At 36.9% G+C, this 23,082-nt stretch overlaps 1 protein-coding gene across 3 annotated transcripts; it reads left to right on the top strand.

Moving 5' to 3' along the window:
- Positions 1-3,913: 3,913 nt before the first annotated feature.
- LOC131803973 (E3 ubiquitin-protein ligase Topors-like) lies at positions 3,914-22,739 on the top strand. Of its 3 annotated transcripts, XM_059126007.1 has the most exons (7): positions 3,917-4,483; positions 5,903-6,958; positions 7,032-7,316; positions 11,110-11,492; positions 11,574-13,863; positions 17,746-22,338; positions 22,409-22,739. In XM_059126007.1, exons 2-5 carry the CDS (start codon positions 6,300-6,302, stop codon positions 13,856-13,858), a joined length of 3,612 nt encoding a protein of 1,203 aa, XP_058981990.1. In that variant the 5' UTR covers positions 3,917-4,483; positions 5,903-6,299; the 3' UTR covers positions 13,859-13,863; positions 17,746-22,338; positions 22,409-22,739. The 3 variants fall into 3 exon arrangements, with proteins under 3 accessions (XP_058981979.1, XP_058981990.1, XP_058981977.1); XM_059125996.1 differs by having other exon boundaries at positions 3,914-4,026; positions 11,110-13,863; XM_059125994.1 differs by having other exon boundaries at positions 11,110-13,863.
- The last annotated feature ends 343 nt before the right edge of the window (positions 22,740-23,082 follow it).

Here is a 23,082-nt window from a genome sequence, read left to right as displayed (position 1 = left end):
GACATGCTCACGCGTTGTTTGTTTATGCATTAAAGTATTACAATTATTACGTTTCTAATTTTTTAAATTTGTTTTATTAATTTTTTTACCAACAAGACGGGACAAGACATAGTAAAAATATTGCAACCCTGTGAAAATACCTCTGTTGTTATGATATCGTAACAAAATAGTTAGCAATGTTAAGCAATTTAAACCGCTTAGGAAATATGTAATTAATTGGAAAAGCTTATGGAATAGAATTTTGAAATCCTATTTTTGGATTTTTTAAACTTTTATTTGTCATTTTTTTGCTCTAAATGTGGTTTTATCTTAACATGATCCTGTCATGAGCTGTTATTCTAGATAGTATAGACACCAATCATCTACACAGAATACATTTTTTCTAGTCTATACCATTTTAGGTCTTTGCATATAAAATCAATAGGGGTAGCGAAGCCCACTTGATTCAGCGAGTAGTATATATTAATATATATTCATAGACTTAGTGTTAAATTTTAAAAATTTTTCAGCGCGCTTAAAATTCAGCTACAAAAGTGTTCATTTCGAAATATGAATAAATCACTTTACGTATTACTTTAGTATTTCATGATTAAGACATTTTCAAATGGAATGGGTGTTACCATGGTAGAATAAAGAAGGTAAAGTCATGCAATCATATGTTTACAATTTTTTTCAAAATTATTCAATTAACAACATTTCATTGTCAAAATGTTTATTTATAAAACCATTGTACAGACACAAATCAGAGATGGTAACCTGCCTTCTATGCAGTAACATTTGACAAGGTAAATTACAGAAAATGCAAAGATGGGAATGCTTATTTGAAACGACTTTACCTTCTTAAATTTACCATGGTATAATTATTACAGGTAACAGCAAGTCCCAGCTGATTTGACTCTATAGTAATACTAGTGTCAAACTCGATACGACGTTTTGTGATTTAATTCCATTTCTTGATATACAATAGGTATTTTTTGATATAAAATTTCACTGCAGGGCAATGTGAATATATTTTTTGCCTAATAATAGAAAAAAATCGCCGTTGTACTTAACAAAACGCCCAAGGTGATGGTTCGGAAACTTTTTTTGGGGTTAAGGAACAGCGAGACCACGTTAGATAATAATTTCGTATATTTCATGTTTCCTAAAATTGCAAAATGTAAAATACTTTATGTATGTACGCTGTTTGGTTTCAACTTGAAAGGGATGTTGCCTTTTCTACGATTTTCTAGCTATTGCTTGAAGTGTTAAGAGATTTGGACCTACAGCTAACAACTATATATTCAGGGGAATGATGTGAAAGCTTAAAAATTAAATATTTTAAGAACTGTTCTTCTGCATTTTCAATTTAATAATCCAAATTCCAAAAATGTATATTTTTGAAGTTAAAATAATTTATTGAAAATTTATTATTTTGTTTACATATTTAGACAATTGTATTACTTACAAAAAAAAATTGTATGTTGTTCCGATTGTTGTACAACAACACTTGCTGTTACCCATGGTACAATGAAGAGAAGGTAGGCCAACTTTGAAAAAATTGCAAGTATAGAGGTCTACCTGTTTGGCTTGTAATGTCAAAATTAGTATCAAAACGATAAAAATCAAACAACTTGTTGCATTTATTTTAAATAAATAATTGAAAACCGCGATAACTGAATGAAAGGTCAACACTTCTTTTCAAAATCATGTACTATATATCTCTAAAGGATTATTTCGCTACAAAAACTCTAGATTTTGTCGATGCATACGTTGAAATAAACATTTTCAAAACATCCGAATTTGAATATTTTCTGAACAATTTTTGGTTATTGAAAAGAAAACACATACATAAACAAATAAAGATGACATATTAAGCCAAGAACATAAAAAAATTAAAATCATATGGTATCATAGCCCTACCTTGATATCATTGTACCACGCTGTTACCTGTATTTTTCTACCATGGGGTGTTACATAGGTGGTGTCACTTTTATATATCTAAAAAGCATATAGTCTGATAGAGTCATTAGTAAATCGAGTATATTTAATATCGCATAAATAAAAAAACTCTGTGCCGCCCATACTCTGTAGGCATGATGATCAGCATTTGCAAAGGTATGTGTAGATTTCAATCGGTTTAAGTACAGTGGGTCGCAGTGAAAATGTTCCACCTGTAACAAAATACTTTAAACATTAAAAAGTCAATAAAAATATAAAAAAAAATATATATAAAAAGAGGAAAATTTAGTTAGATTATGTTCTTGCAATAATAAATAGGAAAATAAACATTAATAATTCTACATAATTTTGGGCAACATTTAACATTAAGCATAAAAAGAAAAAATGCGTGTCACAGTGAATATGGTCCACAGTGTAGATCAACGATAAATAACGGGAGTTTTCCATATTTTTATTTTGTTCTGTATTCCTTGCCTTTGCTTACACTTATGCATTGACACGAAATTAGTTTATATCGATCTACTGCTTCTTTTTATTTCATTTTCACGATGGGTCGTCATACTACGGCCGAGCTTCGAAATTTAATTATTGCCCACTAAAAAAAGGGAAAAAACCAAAGAGAAATCGCGGATATCGTTAATAAACCTCGGGCAACAGTTGCAAACATCATTAAACGGTTTAAAAATGAAGGGCGTGTTATTAATAAACCAAAAATTAGCCCAAAAAAGTTTTTCAGCGATTATATAGATTATACCCTGATTGAGTGCACCAAAGCTACGCGATATGGTTGAGAAACATTACAATATAAGCTGTAATGGCTAGACAGTGCGGAGAGTCCTTCGACCATAAGTCCATTTAGACCATAATGGCAGAATCGAACGTAAGAAGCCGTTTGTAAGTTCAAAGAACAAAAAAAAAAATCGATTGCAGTTTGCTCACAGCTTTACTGGGAAATATTTTTCATTCTGAATAAACGTTTTATTTACGGATGAGAGCAAATATAACTTGTTCGGGTCTGATGGCAGAGTTAACGTTTGAAGAAACCCCAATCAGGAGATGAACCCGAAGTATTTGCGTCCGACGGTTAGACACGGTGGGGTTCATGTGATGGTTTGACGTGCTTGTTCCGCCGCTGGTGTTGATAAATTGCACTTTGTTGAAGGAAATATGGACAAAATACAATATTTAAACATTTTGAAAATCAAGCTTAAACAAAGTGCTGAAAAACTCGACATAGAAGACTCCTTTCATTTCTATCAGGACAATGATCCAAAATATATGGATATTATTGTAAAAGAATGGCTGTTGTATAATTGTCCTAGAGTAATCAAAACACCCACCCCCCCCCCCCCCGCCCCAGATTTTAATATAATTAAAAATTGTGGCAGAAACTGGAAACTGAAATTCGAAAACACTACATTTTGAGCAAAAATGACTTAAAAATGGTTCTTTTGGAGGAGTGGGAAAAATAAGTCCAGAATATACCAAAACCCTAGTGGAATCTACTCCCAATCGCCTTAAATCAGTTATTTGCCAAAAAGGATACCCAACAAAATATTACAAATTAGTTTTATTACACTTTATTAAGTTTGAGTTTAAGTGGACCATTTTCACTGTGACATGATTTTTTTTGTAAATGTAAATACTTTCGCAAAATTTTGTGGAATTATTAAACTTTAATTTCATATTGATTTCTTAAAGAATATGAATTAACTATTTACGCCTCTTTTGTTTATACATTTTTATTGATTTCGAAGACTTTTTATTGTTTAAAGTGGCTTGTGACAGGGGGACCATTTTCACTGTGACTCACATTTGAAATTTGAAGATTTCCGCAAGTAAAGGAACGTGGCTATTATAACGGCAAATTCACAATGTATTATCGCCGACATTTTCAATTGTGTCCCGTTTGTTGCTGTTTCGTTTACAAAAATACCATAAAACGAACGTTTCTTTACAATCTGGTAATATCGTGTATAGACAGCTGATATACGAACGTCGGAACGTGTTGGAGAATTACAGTCTACTTCTGACAATAATATCAATTAGAGACATTAAAGCTCAATAAAATATTTAATATTTTCGGTAAAATAATCGAATTTTCGAAACACTAAACTAAAGAAAACAAAATTCGGCATGAATTTAACGTTACATTTCATGGTTTATGTAAAGTAAATTCATACGTGTGTGTGTGTGTGTGATGGTCGCTTGTAATAATGAATACCAACAAACAATTTTTGTACGCTTTACAACACTGACGATTATTGTTGTCGCCGTCGGTCGTCTGAATGGAACAATTTAATGTTTGTAGTATTCGTGTGGCCAAGTGCAGAAGTAAAGAGAAAATAAATGCAAAATTTCTAGAAAAGAGTTGTGATAAAAGTGAAATAATGTTGTGAAATATATAAAAGAACTGAGAGAGCATTGAATGAGATACAAAGTTTCTTTGCCATTAGTTTTAAAAGCGGAGAAAAATCAATACACAGATTTGCCGTTTGTGCAATAAGCCAAAGCCAATCAAGACATTTCATTTTTCCTGCCCGTGAGTTGTTTTTGTCATTGAATTTTGAGTGAAAAGTGTTTGATAATGACCATAGTGCGAATGAGTGGAATACGACAGAACGGCAGAAAGGGAATTGAGTTTGACATAAATAATACCGGAGATGATGATTAATGGGTCAACTGGAATAAAAAAGAAATGCCAGGTTCTAAAATTAATGGGAAGTTGTCTTTTACATATTTGATTTTATTTTGATCACACATTCTAAACATTAACAAAGGTGTTTTTGTAGTTCAGTTTAATTTTTCACCTTTTTACATTTATGTGGACTTGAAATTAGTGTGTATCAACAACACAAGTCTGATTGGGATAAATATTCAAGTATTGAAATTATTCTGTTTTGTGGTTTGGTCCAGGGATGCAAGAGCTTACGGCCATTATTTTATTTCCAACTAAAGTCGTTTTTTCATTTAGCCAGCAGGTACAACACACACCTACTAGTGTTGGAAACTTAGGTTTGCTTGTACTTTTTCACATTGAGGTACAATATCTATGGAATATGGAACAAGTTTCCTTTATGGATCTATATTCCTCAGCAATTTGAAAACAGTAGTTATATTAATTACAACTCTATATTTTTTGCGCAATTAATATTCCAACATATGGCCCTCAAATTTTTCGGCATACGATTATTCAATGGTGTAATGGATTATGTTGAATGGTTCGCAGATTGGTTCAAATTCGTATCGTCATAGAGCAAGAGACCCATACATTCGAGTTTATTTTCCGTTTTTTTCATATATTTTAGAATTTTTTAAATTTATTTGGGCTGTACCAAAACCTAAATCTATATAGCCCATTTTCAATGCCAAAAGTCCTGCAGAACTAACACACATCTGGGTAAAATTTTTGCAAACTACTTGATTTCGTTCGGAAGCTAGAGTGATTTTTACAGATGGACAGACATTGCTAAATCGACATAGAATTTTGTGCTGATTAATAACATATGTCTACCTCTTGTGGGTCTAGCATTTATATAACGGAATGACAAACTTAATATAACCTCCATGCTATGGGGAAGGGTATACAAATCGGTAGAATTAACTGTTTTTGAAAAATGCTAGTCAGTGAATTAGTGTATATGTGGTAGTAACATACAACTCTTTTCAATCAATCTTCAATTTTTCTTATATAAATGCCGTTAAACGCCGGTGAACAATATTTTATGGCAAATAGCAAAATGTACAGAATAAGACATTTACCATCTCTGTTCCATGAAAGTGCGTTTAGATGGTACTTTTGTTCGAAAAAGTACTTCTCTCATCACTGCTACCACCACAACAATTGGCCTTCCGTCATTCTACTTTTCGTAAACAAACCTTAGAATATATTTACAATTTAAGGATTTTTTAAGCAGATTTATTCATTACTTTTCGTTTTTTCCACTTTCTTATTTCACAGCTCTATTGAATTGCATTGCAGCAGGGAAGATAAAAAAATCGATTTCCCTAAGAACACCTTTGTTTTGGCCGAAAACAACAGAATCGTCGTTTGTTTCAGCACCTCGTGAAATGTCAAATGAAATGAATGAAAAACAATAACAACACAAATAAGTGGCGAATCAGTGTTTGTGAACGAATAGTAAGGGGAATAGTCCCAAACCAGAGAGAAGAAGAAAGATAAATTGCAGAGAATATGTAGACATGGAATGTCTACAACTTTTCTGAACAAACGTGTGGAAATTGTCTTGCATTTACGGTTGGAAAAAGTCTCTAAATATCAATAAATGATTACAAATAACGTCGAATCATAGTAAAACGATTTACAAAAATACAACCAAGTTTGAAACCCGTATTCGATGGATTTGCTAGACAGCGCAATGGAGCTATTGAATAATACTTCATCGCCCACGATTAGCAGCGGAGGTAGTAATATCAGCTCAACAACATCTCATGGCGAATCCCTATATCAACTGCAATCGGCAAATGCAAATAATTTAGTTCAAGAAGCAATGGCCATGGCATCAGCCGCAGAGGGGGTGGATGGAATAGGTGGTGGAGGTGATGTCAGTGGATTAGAAGTTGTATCTCAGCCACAACAAACACTGGAAGATGCTTTTCTACCCCGTTATGCATTGAAATCACCCAGGTCTTCTAGCAGCAGTGAGAGTGAATCAGAGGAGGCTACAAATCCAACAGCTGGAACTTCAGCCGATGGCAATGGGGAGAGGGTGGCTTCACCACCCCCAAATTGTGCCATCTGCTTGGGTCGTTGCAAAAATAAATGCTTTACCGACTCATGCATGCATCAGTTCTGCTTCAAGTGCTTGTGCGAGTGGAGCAAAGTCAAACCAGAGTGTCCACTGTGCAAGCAAACCTTCAAGTCGATTATTCACAATGTCAAGTCAGAGCACCAATTTGAAGAGTACCATGTCCAGCCGCCAACTGTGCAAATTGCTCAATCCCAATTTGATATGGATCTGGCACAGATGCGCATCTTTGGCGTTGTTAGTCAAAAGTAAGTATTGATTTAACACAATAGAACATTAAATGAAGCAAAATACCTTAATGCAATTCTCTTCATCACATAGTATTGGCCGCAATGAAACCTGGAGTGATCGTGTGAATCCTAATTTTATGTACGCTATAGCCCCAACAGCAGCTGGCGGTGGTAACAACAATCGTTCCATGCCAGTAGGTAGCTTGCGAAATCAATATATGTATCGTGCAGAGTTATTGGATTTATATCGTCAAGAATATCCTGATAGTACATTAAGCCAATTGTGGCGTCGCTATGTTTACGATCGAAAATTATATGCCCTGCCAGTTCGTGATGTTACCGGGCGTTTTCGTGAAAGCAGTTCTCAGTATTATAGGTAAGATAATTTCTCAGTATGATACTTGATTCTTTTGTTTTATCCACATACAATGTATTTCCAATTGGCATGGCTATTTGAAGTAAAATTTCATTAAACTACCGTTTTCTTTATATCAAGTCTGGTGACTTTTTCAGTTTTTTTAACAGATAAATTAGCAAAGTTCAAGGCCAACCCTGACAGATTATGATCTATTTCTTAAAAAATGAACAGTAAAAAAGTCAAGATTAGGATACCTTTGCAATATTGGGCGCAATATAAAAGAATATAAGATTTTATTTACAGAAGTACACTTTTTTAATTTAAAAGCAGTAAATGATTTACAGTTGGCACCAACGCATTCTGCATGTTTTTAAATTATGTCATTATGGCGCCCTAGAGGTCTTGTAATTGTAACGACATCAATTATCACCTTTAAAAAATGGGCCTTTGTCATAGTTTTTTAAGGGGTTGCTCCACCTCATGGCTGAGGATAATAAAAGTTCGGCCAGGTCAGGCTTAACGAATTTAACCTTGATTTAATTAACGAATTTATCTTTGATTCAATTTCATTAATTATTTTTAATATGTTTTTATTGAAGTGTTGTTTTTTATTGTTGACCTGTTGTACATGAATTCTTAATAACTTTATTTTTGCTAGTGTTTTATTTTTTTTTTATAATTTGGATTTTTATTTTACGATATTTCGACTGTCTTCGACAGTCATCTGCAGATGGGCTATATCGGTCCACGATATTGTATAGCCCCCATACAACGGTATCCCCCGATATTCGGTATTTTGATGATTTTAGCTACATTTTTCAATGGAACGGTCTAAAGATCAATATTAGAAATTCTTTCCAAGCACTTTACTCCCTGGAAGAGAAATATATAGGTTTACGATATTGTATATCCCCCATATATTGATACCCCCAATATTCGATATTTTGATAATTTTGCCACATTTTCCAACAGAATTTTCTGAAAATCCACACAAGGAGTTTTTTTTGAGTACTTTATTCTGTGGAAGAGAATTGTCTATATAGGTTCACGATATCTTATAGCCCCCATATAACTGTTCCTTCCGATATTCGATATTTTGCTGATTTTAGCCACATTTTTCAATGAAATTGTCTGAAATTCTACACTAGCAGTTCTTTATGAGTTCTTTAGCACCTGAAAGAAAATAGTCTGCATAGGTCTACGATATCGTATAGCCCCCATACAACGATAGCTCCCGATATTCGGTATTTTGATGATTTTAGCTACATTTTTCAATGAAACTGTCTAAAAATCCATACTAGAAGTTATTTTCAATCACTTTACTTTTAAAGAGAAATATATAGGTCCACGATATCGTATATCACCCATATAACGATTCCTCTTTATATTCGGTATTTTCATGACTTTAGCCACATTTTCCAACGGAATTGTCTGAAAATCCATACTAGAAGTTCTTTCTGAGTAATTTGCCCCCTGTACCTCCAGATATGGAAGATTATTGTCGATATAGGTCTATGATATCGTAAATTCCCTGATATAACGGTATTCGACTGATATTCGATATTTTGATAATTTTAGCCACATTTTTAAATGGAAATGTCTATATAGGTCCACGATATCATATAGCCCACATACAACGGTACCGCCTCATATACGATATTTTGACTATTTTAGGGACATTATTCACCGAAGTTGTTACAAATTTTGTATTTAGAATTCGTAGGTCCAGGTCTTCGTATAGGCCCAATATATCAGTACGTCCCCATATTCTATATTTTGATGATTTTAGCTACATTATTCACCGGATCTTTTGTTCAATTTTCGTATTTGAATATTGTAATCGCTTATGACAACAGTTCCCTATGCAGGTCCACTTCTTCGTATATACCCCAATGTAACGGTTTTTTTTCGATATTTTTAAGGTTTTAACAGAATTTTTAGTGGATGTTATCCTTTTGAAAATTTTTAAATTCGCACCATATGGTGTACATGCATAACGAATTTATGTCCAGTTTTTCATGAAAATAATTTCCATTTTCGCCCTAAGTTCATAACAATATTTTAGGTTATCCATATAGTCCTTATATTTGTGTCGACTCGGAATTTCTTTCAACATTTCTTGCCAAAACTATTTGTATGTTGAAAAATAACTCTTGGGTTTTCAGATTTTAGCGCATGTCTTTTTCTGAAACCATTGACAAATGCACTTCTAGAGGCATGTGATAAATTTGCTTTCTTCTTTTTTATTGTATCGCAGACCGTTTGTTTGCCAAGACCATATTTTTCTGATAACATACCAATCACACAAATACTTTTTACGATTAACTTTCAATCACAGGCTGAATGTATTTTATATTCAACTAGCTGACCCAGTCCGCGTTGCCGGCCCGTAGTTTTAGTCTTTAATGCATAGTTTTTAAAGAATAATAATTCACAAATCTGGCTCACATAAGTGGCACAATTTTTTGTATAAATTATGACTCGATTAAATAGAAATAAATACGTCTTTCAGAAAACCTGATCTTATTTTTTAGTAAGAGGTTTTAGTTTCAGAGTTAAAAACCTAAATAATATAGCATATATATTAAAAAGTATACATTAACTGTTTATAATAGGCCCATGTAAGACGGTTCCCTACCCCCCAAAGTAGTCTAAACATTCGACAATAAAATCAAAACCCTCGCAATAGGTAAAATCAGGAGGTACTTTTATATGAGCGCTACTCCGAAACATTGATATTGAAAATTTTCCGCGAAGGTCTTCTACCAGAAGGGGAGCTATGTATATCACAATATAGACCAACCTGATACATATTTTGAACAAATGATTTCTCGTGTTACCCCTAGGACTATATCAAATTTAAAACTTTGTCGAAACTTTTGCGGAGTATAGGGCAAAATATTTGCGCCGTTTGTGTATGGTTAAAAAAGTTAGATCCGGGAACCCCTCTTTTGGGATTTTTATTTACCAACCAAAAAATGTCCTAAACCCAAGATTTTCTGCAGCTCAGTGTAATTACTGACGATAGCGCATAGTGCCCGTATAACGTTACCTATAATTTGAGGTTACTTTAAAGGGTTCGGAAGAATTTTCCGAGTATATGAATCCTTTTCTTACTATATTTTCAATTCACTTCACAATTTAGTATAGTCCGTATTACAGTGTCTCTTCATATTCGGTATTTCACTGATTGAAGTCCCAATGAATGAATTTTGAGTTCTCATTGGATGGATTATTTCCATATGTCATGTCAGTTCCTCAGCCCCAAAATAAATACTTAGGATTGGAGGGAAAGTCAACAGTATGTCGTGTAATAATTTTAAAACCGATATCTTCATTATTTGGCAAATATAAGGATTTTAGATAAATCGAAATAGTGGGCGTAAACGTAGACGTGGTCAATATTTTTTGTTTTAAAAACCTAACTCGGGGTATGACGAACGTTTGTACAAAAAATTATGCAAATCGGCCCAGCCGTTCTCAACTGATACCATTACCAACGAACAACAATTGATTTTTATATATATAGAAAGAATTCCCTTTTGAAAACAGACATTTTACTGAGTATATTTTTTAGATTTGTCAGAGTATTTTCATTTCTGGTTATCATATCTTCATTTTGATTAAAGCTTATTAGTTTTTATTAGATACGTTTTCATTCATTCTACGTGGAATTAGTTAATTATTTCTTATGAGCAAAATTTCGTTGCTCTTGTGGATCAAGTTTTGTTTATTTATGCATTTATTTTACGTTTTTATACATTTTTATCACTTCTAATTCCCCCATAAACATTTTCTTCTCTATTCTTAGGGATAATCCAGCACAAATACATCGTTTGATGCCGTGGATCAGTCGCGATTTGCAATGTTTGTTACGTCAATCCCAACATGATGTTAACACTGTCTTGGAATCCATCAATTCAGCCTTAGTTCTTATGAATATCCTATCGCCGGCATTCCGCCGTCGTTTGCAAACATATTTGGGCAATAAGACCGCACACTTCATACACGAATTGAATAATTTCGCTAGATCGCCATTTGATATGATTGGTTATGATAGAGTTGTTGAATACTCACCACAGTCCAGTGAGGATGTCGTCATAGAATTCACTTCATCGGATGATACAACTGATACAGATGAAATCGACGTAGCTGAAGATTCAGCTACCCAATCTGTCGCTGCATCGACAAATGGTGGGACTCTTGATAATGATGATGTTGAAAATCTTCCAAGTTATTACAGAGTATTTAATACTCATTTCAACTCTTTTACAGCTATAAATTTAACAATTCATAACCGCTTAGCGTCAAATATGACACGACATGGAGGTGATGGAACAGCCGGCCCAAGTGGTTCGATGCGTTCGGTTGTACAAGATGGGGTTAGTTTGGTTATTGATTTAAGAAACGAGCCAGAGGAGACGACTGCGACCGATGCAGCTGTACATGGCAACAACAGTACAGAGGCTGTAAGTTCGAATTTAAGTCAGCCAACCGTTACGGAAAACATCGAATTAACATCGGGCAGCAGTGATGAATGTGAATTTGTTTTGGAGCGTAAGCCTCCACATTTGCGAACACCCGAAAAGGTTAGTCTAGACTCGGCATCGGATTCCGATGTGGTTTTTGTCGAAGAAACAAAACCCTTAAACAAAACCTCATTCAGTACAAGTGAAGCAGAACCGGACAACGATGATGCCGATACGGGCAAAGTAAAACGCCAATCGTCTAATCGTTCTAAAATTACAGCCTTAGTAGAAGCCAAGAAACGTAATCAACAGTCTGCTACCAGTACAACTAAGAATGACGCAACACCAAACAATTCAGATATATATAATGTGGGAGCAAGCACCTCGGCGGCACTACGACTATCGATACAACAAAACAAAAAGCGGACTAAATATTCTCTGCGTAATGCAAGAGCGGACACGAATCAGGTCAATCCAACAAGACGCCGTGGCAAACGTTTGCCAAGCGAAAGCAGCCATTCCAGTAGTTCCGACTCCTCTTTGGGTGATGGGGCAACAAGTGGGTCTTCAAGCGACGAAGAATATGTTCTATCGGCAAATCAGAGGCATAGTGCGAAAAAACGCAGGCGAGTTAAAAAATCAAAGAGGAGGAGAAGTAAGTGTGGCACTTCAGCTACAAAACGAAGGAAGACAAACAACAATTATGAATCGACTGACGATGATCCGGAGGAAAGTGAAGATGACGACGATGACGACGAAGATGATAATGGGCATATGGGAAAGAATTTTGCCCTCGTTATGGCCTTAAACGGGCGACTAAAAAGACAAGAGGAGAAACTAAAAACATTGCGTGCGACAAATATCGATGACGAGGAGAATCAAAGCGAGGGGGAGAACTCATGGCGTGTGAAGGCAGTCAACGAACCTTTACGGAAACAGCAACAACAACAGGCTAAAAGTGCTCTAATCGGTAATGGACGTAAGCGAAGGATACGAAAATTGTCTCACAAGTCAACGAACGACGAAAATATCAAACAGCCTAAACTTGACGACGATGAAACGCAGGGTGGCAGTGATACCCATGGGAAAGAAGAGCCAGCATTCAAAAATTGTGAAAGCTCAGGGGAAAGCAGCGAAAGCGATAATGTAAAGTTAATAGAGTTGAAAACAAAGCTCTCGAAAAATTCTACCAGTAATGAGAACCTGGAATCAACAAGTAACGAGCGTTTACATGACGAAGATGCGAATCGTGTTACCAGTAGCAGTAATGACCCACAAGATAAGTGCACGGAAACAGCAATAGCCAGTCCTCGCTTGCCGTATGCCCAAGAGAGTCTCCATATAACTGCCTGTGATGATAATGCCGCCTCAAATATGCCCACCGTTGTAGTATCCGCCCTCGAAACGCAAACGCACAGTTCATATGATGATGATACAGTTGCCATTGCTGCTGGCTGCAGCCATCCACATACAACAGGTAGCGAAGCCAAAACTGCACCGGTAGATGATATTCAAGGCGAGAATTCAGGAGAAAATTCAGAAAATCAAGACAAGTCTGTTAACTTCAAAAATCCAGTTGATGACATTAAAAAAGAGATGGAAGAAATCGAACATGAGGGTGATACAGAGCATGCACGCAGAGAAGCAAATGAGGACAATGAGTATAGTAATGAAACATCCAATTTATATTCAACAACAGAGCACGATGAAGAACAGGAAGATATTAAACAAGAACGTGAAGAAGGAGAAGAAGAGGATGATGATGATGACGAGGAAGATGATGTAGATGAAAATGGTACTACGTTAAATGAGAATATGTCTCACGATTCGAATGTTTTCGATGCAAATAGCATGAGTAATACGACCACAACCGACACAATACTAAATGAAGCTGCCGAACAAATTTCACCAGCTGCCGTTAGTTTTTATACACCTCAGCCACAGTCTTCTTCTTTCAATACTGCCGATTTTGCTGACGACAATACGATGAATAGTAGCAGTTCAGAGAGTTCAGTATCATCTACCACAACATCATCAAGCAGTAGTAGCAGCAGCAATAATACCAATGATTTTATGAATTATCTTTCATAAACTATGTAAGTAATGTTTTGTCGGTGATATTTATTAAAGAATTATTCAAATTATATTTTAAAAATTATTTAATTTTAGATTAACCCAAGGTTAGGTTAGGTAAGGTTAAAGGATGTGTGGCTGTGTAAAACAACCACTCCACTCGGAGACCTATTGGCCCATTGTGATCATCCTAATTTAGAAAAAATGAAAGTGAAATAAGTTAGGGGGTTAGAGTAGAATATAGATAGGGAATAGAAGAGTTAGTGTGTTTGCATCCTCGGTGTAGTCAGCGTGTCGTCCTTAGCCATTTTAGTCTTCTGGCTAACTGAAGAATAACTGCTGGCCCGGTTTCGGAGAGGCATGACAAGTCGGGCAGAATTTGCTTACCCAGAAGCCTATGTCTTACTCTGATAAGGGTAGGACAGTGACATCTTGGCAAAGCCTGCAGTATTCAGTGTCGTCACCCCCCCCCCCCCCCAATTTTAAAGTCATGGCCTTTATGTTTCAATGACCTGTTATTAGACCTAACACAAGCTTCAAGTTCAACTTCGTTATGGCAAAATCTTTTTGGAGATGTTACATCCCATTCCAGATAGCCAGTTCTGTTGAAATCTCCCAAGATAGTGATTATGCAGTACTTGAAAGAAGTGGCATAAAGGTGGCTTCACTGAGCTCCCAGTCACTAGATCTACTGACTCAGATCCACGTCTGGCCAATTCATCGGCAAATTCATTGCCAGATATGTTGCAGTGTCCAGGAACCCAACAGAGCTTGACAACCGACTTAACCTTTTCCAGGGCATTCTTGCACTCCAGAACAGCCATAGATTTGATTATAAAAGAATTTAGAGCTTTTAGGGCCGCTTGACTATCGACATATATAGTCGCCGGTCCATCCCGTTCATTGATTCTGTTTTTCAGCAGCTCTATGGCCATTCTGATAGCAAAAATTTCTGCCTGAAAAACGCTACAATCGCTTTTTAGCCTGGGGGATCTTTGGATACTTAAACTTTCACAGTAGACTCCAGCCCCCTTTCCATCTTTGAACCATCAGTATAGACAGCTATACCGTTAAAAGTTGGAGAGTCACGGGACCAGATATCCCTGTTTGGTATGTGGATGTCGAGTAATTCAAAGCTGTGCCTAGGGAGTATATAGTCACTAGCTATTGCCTGATTACTTACGTTCTCCACATACTTAAGAGTGACAGAGTGTTCGAAGGATTGACTCCGCCATTTTCCCAGTTCATTGAGTCGCAGGGCACACCTAGCAGCTAGTTCCTCTACAAATAAGCCTAGCGGCTTTAAATTGAGTAGGGTATCTAGAGCGGATTGTGGCGTGCTCCTGGCCGCACCTGTAATTAGTAGCGATGCAACTCTTTGGACTTTATTAATATTCTTGCTGAAGGTGGTTTTCCTTAAGGAATGCCACCAAACAAGTCCCCCATAGGTTAGGATTGGTCGGACGGCTGACTCATATATCCATCCGATAATATGGGGTTTAAGCAACCAACTCTTTCCTATGGACTTTTTGCAGGAGTAAAGTTCATTTAAGGCCTTCTTCGCTCGCTCCTCGATATTCCTCTTCCAGCTTAGTTTCTGGTCTAGGATAGTGCCGAGATATTTTGCTTCCGAAGAAAGGCTTAGAATTACACCGTCCAGCATTGGCAGAGAGAAGACAGGTATTTTCCGCCTCCTTGTAAAGAGTACGAGCTCAGTTTTAGATTAACCCAAAATTCATTATTTTGATGTGTCCTTAATTTTATTATTGGCTTTTGACATCATACTTAAACTAGGATAGGGTATAATACACAGTGTATATGTATGCTATGTGTTGAAATTTCGCTAATCTGGTTCTTCCTCTGACAACAATGTAGAAAGGAACCTGAACAACTCGTGCATCAGTTTGGCAGCCCCCTCGATGTCAAGAAAGGCCTTCAATAATGTCACACTCGAGGCAAGTCCTAGTTCCCTCGCAAAACTTAGTATACCACCACTCCTAGTTGATTGGATTGATGTTATGCTTAGCAGTAACTCAAGCATCGGGGAGTGTTCTGTTAGGAAAACGGTCACTAGGGGCACTCTGCAAAGAGGGGATCTGTCACCACTACTTTGCCTTTTGGGGATAAATGACATTCTAATCGAACTGGAAAATGGCGGAACAAAGGTCGTGGTTTACGCCGACGATGTGGTCTTGCTGGGAAATTCCCGCAAACTGTTTCAGATCTTATGCAGGGAGCTCGAGTTAAACTCTCGAGATGGGCACATGCATGTTTTAGATGAGTTTGGTGTGCCCTTTAAAGGCCCCTCAATGTCGAAAGAAGCTGTCAATATGAAAAAAGAGCCATTCATATTTTTCTCGATGTGACCTACGACGTCGTTTTGCGCTGTCTCAACAGACTTGCCCTTCATGTAGACGTGTAGTAGAGTTCTGATTTTAACCTTTCAGGAGGTTTTAGCAGAAAGGAGGAATGACTAATTGGTCTGTAGTCCTTTGGAAGTGAATGACTTGGTTTCCCAGCTTTGGGAATGTATGTGACAGTGAAGCCTTGGGAAACTCCAACAGAATCGGGACTATTGCCGTTGATGCAGATGGTACTAATACTGCATAGCAGTATTAGTACCATCTGGCCCTGATGATTTGAAGGGTTTGAAAGTGTCGATGGCCCCGCTTCATTTTGGGAATACTTGAAATTCTATCAATCAGGTTCTCATTCTAAGCAGTACATTGACGACCCCACTGAGTGAGTTTTCGATAGATTATCGCATTTGTACAGTAGGGCCTAAGAGTCTCTAAACCGGAGTCACTCCACGTACCATCTCCACGCTTTATACGTCCAATATATTTACGATCTTTTGAAAAGACTATGCGGAATATGCATGCTTTTTTTAACATTCGCTAGCATATCCATGATTTGCGCTTAACCTTCTTCATCTCAATATTCTTAAAGGCTGCCTTATAGGCTTCCTAGTCCGAACGTTGTTTGGTCTTGTTGGTTCTATAACATAATCTTGAGCTTGCTTTCCTATAGTTGATTAAATGGCCTGCCTGAGAAAGTAAGCGGTCACGATTTTTTTGATGAAAGCCTTGTACTAGAATGTACACTGAGAGGAGATCTTTCAGTCCTATGTAAGCGATCCCTATTAGTAAGGGTGAAATCAATTACCCTTTCCCTGTCCTTGTTTTGAGATTACGGATCAAAAATGGAGTCACTTCTGGCCTTTCCTTGCTGTTAATAGTCTTCGCTACTATCGACAAGAGCTAAATCGTCCTGTAGATTCACCTTGCTGGCATCCTTTCCTGGATTTAGTAGCAGGACTTCCCGTCCCATTTTTAAGGCTTCGGGAACAATGTGGATTGCTAGCGACATGTTAAGGACATTTGACCGTTACTTAACTTCCGGCTTATTCAGCGATTTTAACAATACAATTAAGATTCTATCCCGACCCAAAGTTTGGGTGACATGGAGTTTCAGAGGACATGTGCAACATCACCCATTCTAAACTGCAGTGGGCCAGGAAGTGATCTAATACGACATAATATAAGAAATTTCGCCCTATAAGTATTCTATTCACAACTTACTCATATCGGTTTCACTTCTCCGCTAATATTGTCTTGCATCAACCGGTTGATCACCACTATCAACTCGCTGACTCTGGAATCAGCAGGGATGGAGAGACAGAGCTCATCACGGTTATTTGCTAGATGATGTTTCGGAAAAACCTTCTGCAACCCGAACATCAGAAGATATGGGCAGTTCTTTGAAAAAAAAACGGCAGTATCAGTTTCTCTCGTGTGATCACTTTGTGATTTTTGGGTTTATTCTTCCCATTATGTATCGCACATTTATATAATACAATTCGATTACCTATTCGAATATAATTATAACTCTTCTTTCCATTTCAGGTTACAGCCATTCATCTATACTTTAATTCCGACTTAATAAAATAGAACGAACCAAACTACAACCAATCCAATTTTTTTTCATGGCATCCATCGACAGCCGATAACGATAGCAACAGAAAAAACACGGATATCCATAGACACATAAATAATAAATAGTTTAATTTTATATATCGTATATGAACTCTCATCCATAGCAATATATACATATACGCATATGTATGTCATACATAGAATGAACATTTTGCAGAAATCATACATTTGAGTAGAAAGAGCAATGCTTTCATACTATAATAACAACTACAAATATTTAATTGTAACTTACTTTTGGCTGGAATCGTTCCATACTCCATGTCCATAATTGCAACAAAATCCTTAGTATAATTTAATTTAAGTTTGAACACAAATTTGTATGCATAATCTAATTAGTAAATAGCCATAAGTTTTCAATGTATTTTTAAGTTATCTTTTTTGTATAGTGTACAACTGGTAACACAAGTTTTTGTACATCATTTCGAACATCTCCATCCTGCAATTGCACATAAAACCAATAACCGGAATAAATTTAATTATTATAATGCAATCGATTTCATGAGATATATCCCTTTGAAAATACAGTCCACTTAATCCAGCAGGAATATTTTAATAAAATTATTAAAAATATTTAATCAAGTGAACTCTCTCATTATTATTATTTTTCCAATTGATCAACGAACAACTATATGTAAAGAAAAAGCAAAACAACAAATACAAAGAATTAAAGAAAAAATGGGGGAAACTCAATTGTAAATAGTTATGATGTAGTTGTGAAAAGTTTCAGAATATTAAGACACAACAATATTACTCTTTGTTTGATTCGAATTAAATCTTAAAAAAGGAAAATGTGTTAAATGTGTGAGTGTGTATGTGCGTGTGTAAGTGTGCATAAAAAGAGTAAATTGTAATGGGATTGTTCCTCCTTTCGTGTTTGAAATCATTCACCACTGTTCATAATAATATTATAATGGTATTGTACTATCTAAACTCAATAAAATGCTTTCACCGTTCTAAGTTTTATAAGCGATATTTTACAAATGATTAAATTTAAATACTTTACATAATATATAAATTAAAAATATATATACACAAACAAAACTACACATTCATATATGGAGTAAGAATGAAAGTGAAAACAAATACATACTTATGTTCATGTATTTGAAAATCGTGTGTTTTATTTTTGATATTGTGGCATGCAACTATGTAGTTTGTAGCACATCGAAATTTATGATACAAACTGATACATCCATATGAATCTCCACATTTAAAACCGTCGTCCTTTGTACAGGTATATAAATGCATTGTTTCATTTAAAATTATGGTGAGAAATCCGTAAAATAGAGTTGGTTCCCTATATGCAAGTAATGCATTGGCTGTATGTAACTATGACTGACCTATGGATACAGCATTTGCGCACAAAACACACTCCGAGCACGGCATTCATTTTATAGTTGCCTATAGCATCCGCGACTGCATCGGTATGAATGCCTCTCAAACCTGCCTGATAGGCTTCTTGATCTAGAGGTTCCCTCTAATAGCGTTGGATCTCCCTCTCTAGATCATGTATGTCCTTTCTGACACGCCTGGGTAGGGGAGTGGTATCCACCATATGATGGTTGGAATGACTCTCACTGTAACACCCAGTCAGGTACTGCAATGAAAGAAAATGAATATGCTGACGTAAGGGAAGGACTTTCGCCTCCTCGTGTAGATGATTCACTGGTGTCATGAGAATGCACCCTGTCGCAGTTCTGAGGGCAGTTTCACTCTACGGGGCTTTGGACTTCTTGTTCCGGAATTCCACGTACGACTGGCGTCCACACATATAGTTGATTATCCAACGTTTCAAACTTGGCCGGAGGGTGGTTCTCTGCGCGTCCTCAAACAGTATGACATTATTTACCGTATCAAATGTCTTTGATAGCTCAAGGGCTACCAACACTGTTTTGTCACACGGCTTGTTCTGGTTCAGTCCTGTACTAATATGTGTGGAAATGGTGTGTAATGCTGTTGTGGACGGAATCCGTGCTGGTGCTTGGCAACTATATAGCTTCCTCTAATGCTGGGAAGGAGTAAAGCCCAAAGAGTCTTGGCTACTGACGACAAAAGCGAGATCGGCCTGTACTGAGATTCGCCTTTGCTAGCATGCTTGCCTGGCTTCAGTGGCGGGACCACCCGCCCCATTTTCCAGGTTTCGGGCACTATGTGGGTGGCTAGCGACAAATTGAGAACTTTCGTTAAGAACTCGACTCCCGGCGTCCGGGCCCAACGCTTTGGATGACTTATCGTTACAGATGACATTTGCAACATCACCCATCGTAAACTGTGGTGGTTCCTCCTCAGCGGGAAGAGATCTGATACGACGTAGTACTCTTCGCTTCGCCCTGTTGCTCTCGGGGTGCTCGACAAATTGTCGGTTAAAGTACTCCGCGCACCTCTTCGGATCAGTCCCCGTTATGTCGTTAAAAGTGACTGAGGTCCTATCATCCTTTTTTCCAGGGTTCGAGAGCGACTTAACCGTCACCCACAGCTTATTCATATCGGTCCCAATGTTGCAACACTTGAGATGCTCTAGCCACTTTTTCCTCTTATGCTCCTGTATCAACCGGTTGACCTCCACTGTCAAATCACTGATTCTAGGATCAGTAGGGTTGGTACGATGGAGATCATCACGCTCGTTTGCTAATCCCGCTGCCTCTGCTGGTCTTATCTCGGGTATTCGAACAGCAGGTATATAGCAAGCGGCTGTAGCTTTGATGACGCTTCGGAAAATCCTGTTTGCTACCCAAACATCAGAAAAGTTGGGCAGTTCTCTGAAGCGGCGGTTCGTGAATTCTCTGAACTCTGACCAGTGAGCTTTCCAATGGTTAATGGAAGTACGGCGTCCAGAGGTTATGAAATCGATCGCCCTGCTTATGGAGACGATTATCGGGAGATGGTCTGAGCCAAGAGAAATGACAGGTTGCCAAGTCACGTCACCGGGTGACACTATGGTTAAGTCTGGCGAACTGTGACACTTTCGTTGTATTCGGGTGGGGGCATCCTCGTTAACCGTGCAGAATGTGGAGCAGTCAATCTGCTCTGCCAGCGCTGATCTTTTCGTGACATTATCTGCTTGGACGTTGACGTGGAATTCATCCAAACAATCATATGGTGGATATAACTTCGGCAGGGCAGGTGAGACCTACACGATTTTGAGAGGAAGGTCCAAAGCTATTAGAGAGATAGAGAGAGTGTGCCTCTGGATCCATAAGCAATACACTATGGATGGCGTCTTCGGTTGTCTACATTCAGGATGGTGCAGTCGACTCAATTCATATTGCTCTTGTAATGGAAACGCTTAGCACCTTAGACTAGCAGGCGGTACATTTTTATACCCTCCACCATAGTATGGAAGGTATATTAAGTTTGTCATTCCGTTTTTAACACCTCGAAATATACATTTCAGACCCCACAAAGTATATATATATATTCTTGATCAGCATAAGATTCTATGTCGATTTAGCAATGTCCATCCGACGAAAATGGGACATGTAGGTCCACGTCTTTGTATAGTCTCATATAACGGTACCCCCGATATTCGGTATTTTGATGATTTTAGCGACATTATTTACCGGAACTATTTAAAATTTGATATTTCAATTTCGTTATGAATACTACAGCCTATGACAGAAAACTGTCTGTGCAGGTCCACGTCTTCGTATAGCCCCCATATAAGGGTACCTCCCGATATTCGGTATTTTGATGATTTTAGCGATATTATTTACCGGAATGATTTTGTATTTGAAGTTCGTAATGGATACTATAGCCTATGCCAGAAAATTGTATGTACAGGTCCACGTTTTATAACCACCATGGTACCTCCCTATAATCGGTATATTGATGATTTTAGCTACATTAAAAAAAGTTTTTTTCATAGCTTGTGACATAAGTTGCCTATGCAGGTCCACGTCATCGTATACGGTATACGGCTACATTCGGTATTTTAAAGATTTATATTCGAAATTTTGATGATTTTAGCTACATTATTCACCGCAGGTCTACGTCGTCGTATAGACCCTAATATAACGGCTACATTAGATATTTTTAAGACGGATTTTATTTTTGAAAATTGCCCAAATCGGCCGGCCGAACTTACTGCTTTTTTACTTGTTAGTAATATTTTCGGATACCTAAAATTGGTTTAATCTCTCTCTTTCTCTCTCTCTCTCTCTCTGAAAACGGCGTATTTAATATTGTTAGTAAGGTCGGTCATATTTGACTCTTGTTCGTAGCAACAATCATAAATTTCCCATCTGTATTCATTAATCGTTTTAGTAATTAATAGTAGAATTAAATAAGCGAGACCATTTGTGTTTATCTTAAGTAAAATAAAGCCCACGATATTAATTAAATAGCATTTGTGCCAATATTTGCTACAGGTACTGCAAAATATCTATAAGTAGCCGCAATTTTCAATAAAGTGAGATATATTGATATTTTTTAAGTCCAGTCATGAAATTTTTCATTGCATGTTTGATTGGTGTAATAACTCTGTTGGCATTTGGCCAAGCAAAGGTATAAATCCATTAATTCCAATTTTTCTAAATTTTCGAAGGTAAACTTTTCGCCTTTTCCACATCAATAGAGTACAACTTTGATAGCCGAGAAAGCTCAAGATGACAATCATGGTGTACAGGAAGATCAAAATGGTGGTGATGTGATTCCTCCGCTCGTACATGTCCTATTTGATTTTGGATCTAACAATTTTTTTGGACAAGGAAACTACTTTCCTGATGATCGCAAGCGCCCCACTACTCCTACAACAACTACTGCATGGTACTAGTTTTGAAATGAAAATAAAACTTAATAAAATAACCATAAAAGTTTAAAAGCAAAAGTGAATATTGAAAAATATAAAATTTATATTGGTTTAAATGTCTTAATAAAAACATTAATTGAAATAAAAAGAACAGTTATTCACGTTATTTGTTTACACAAAACGTGGGAAAGAAAATCTCAAGCAGTTAGAGTCGATTAGAGTCAGACTATGGTCTACAGCATGTAAAAAATCTTTAAGCAATCAAACGATTCGGGAATGTTCTCAGCATTACTGGAAGGCGATTCAAGACATGATGTACTCCATTGTCTTTAAAGCCCCCCCCCCCCCTCTAACTTTTTGGGGATTTTTTGAAGGGTATTCCTGCACTATGAATAGAGCTAATGGATCCTCAGAAGACACAGTGAAGATTTAATGAAGTTGAGGGTTTTGAGTTATAAAATCGGTACTCGGGCATCTGCAGAATCTACGTCGGTATGTAA

Source organism: Musca domestica, unplaced genomic scaffold (genome assembly GCF_030504385.1).
Source record: "Musca domestica strain aabys unplaced genomic scaffold, Musca_domestica.polishedcontigs.V.1.1 10, whole genome shotgun sequence".
In the NCBI taxonomy this organism is placed as follows: domain Eukaryota; kingdom Metazoa; phylum Arthropoda; class Insecta; order Diptera; family Muscidae; genus Musca; species Musca domestica.
Note: the sequence above shows the minus strand (reverse complement) of the source record. Positions and strands in the feature narration are given on the sequence as shown.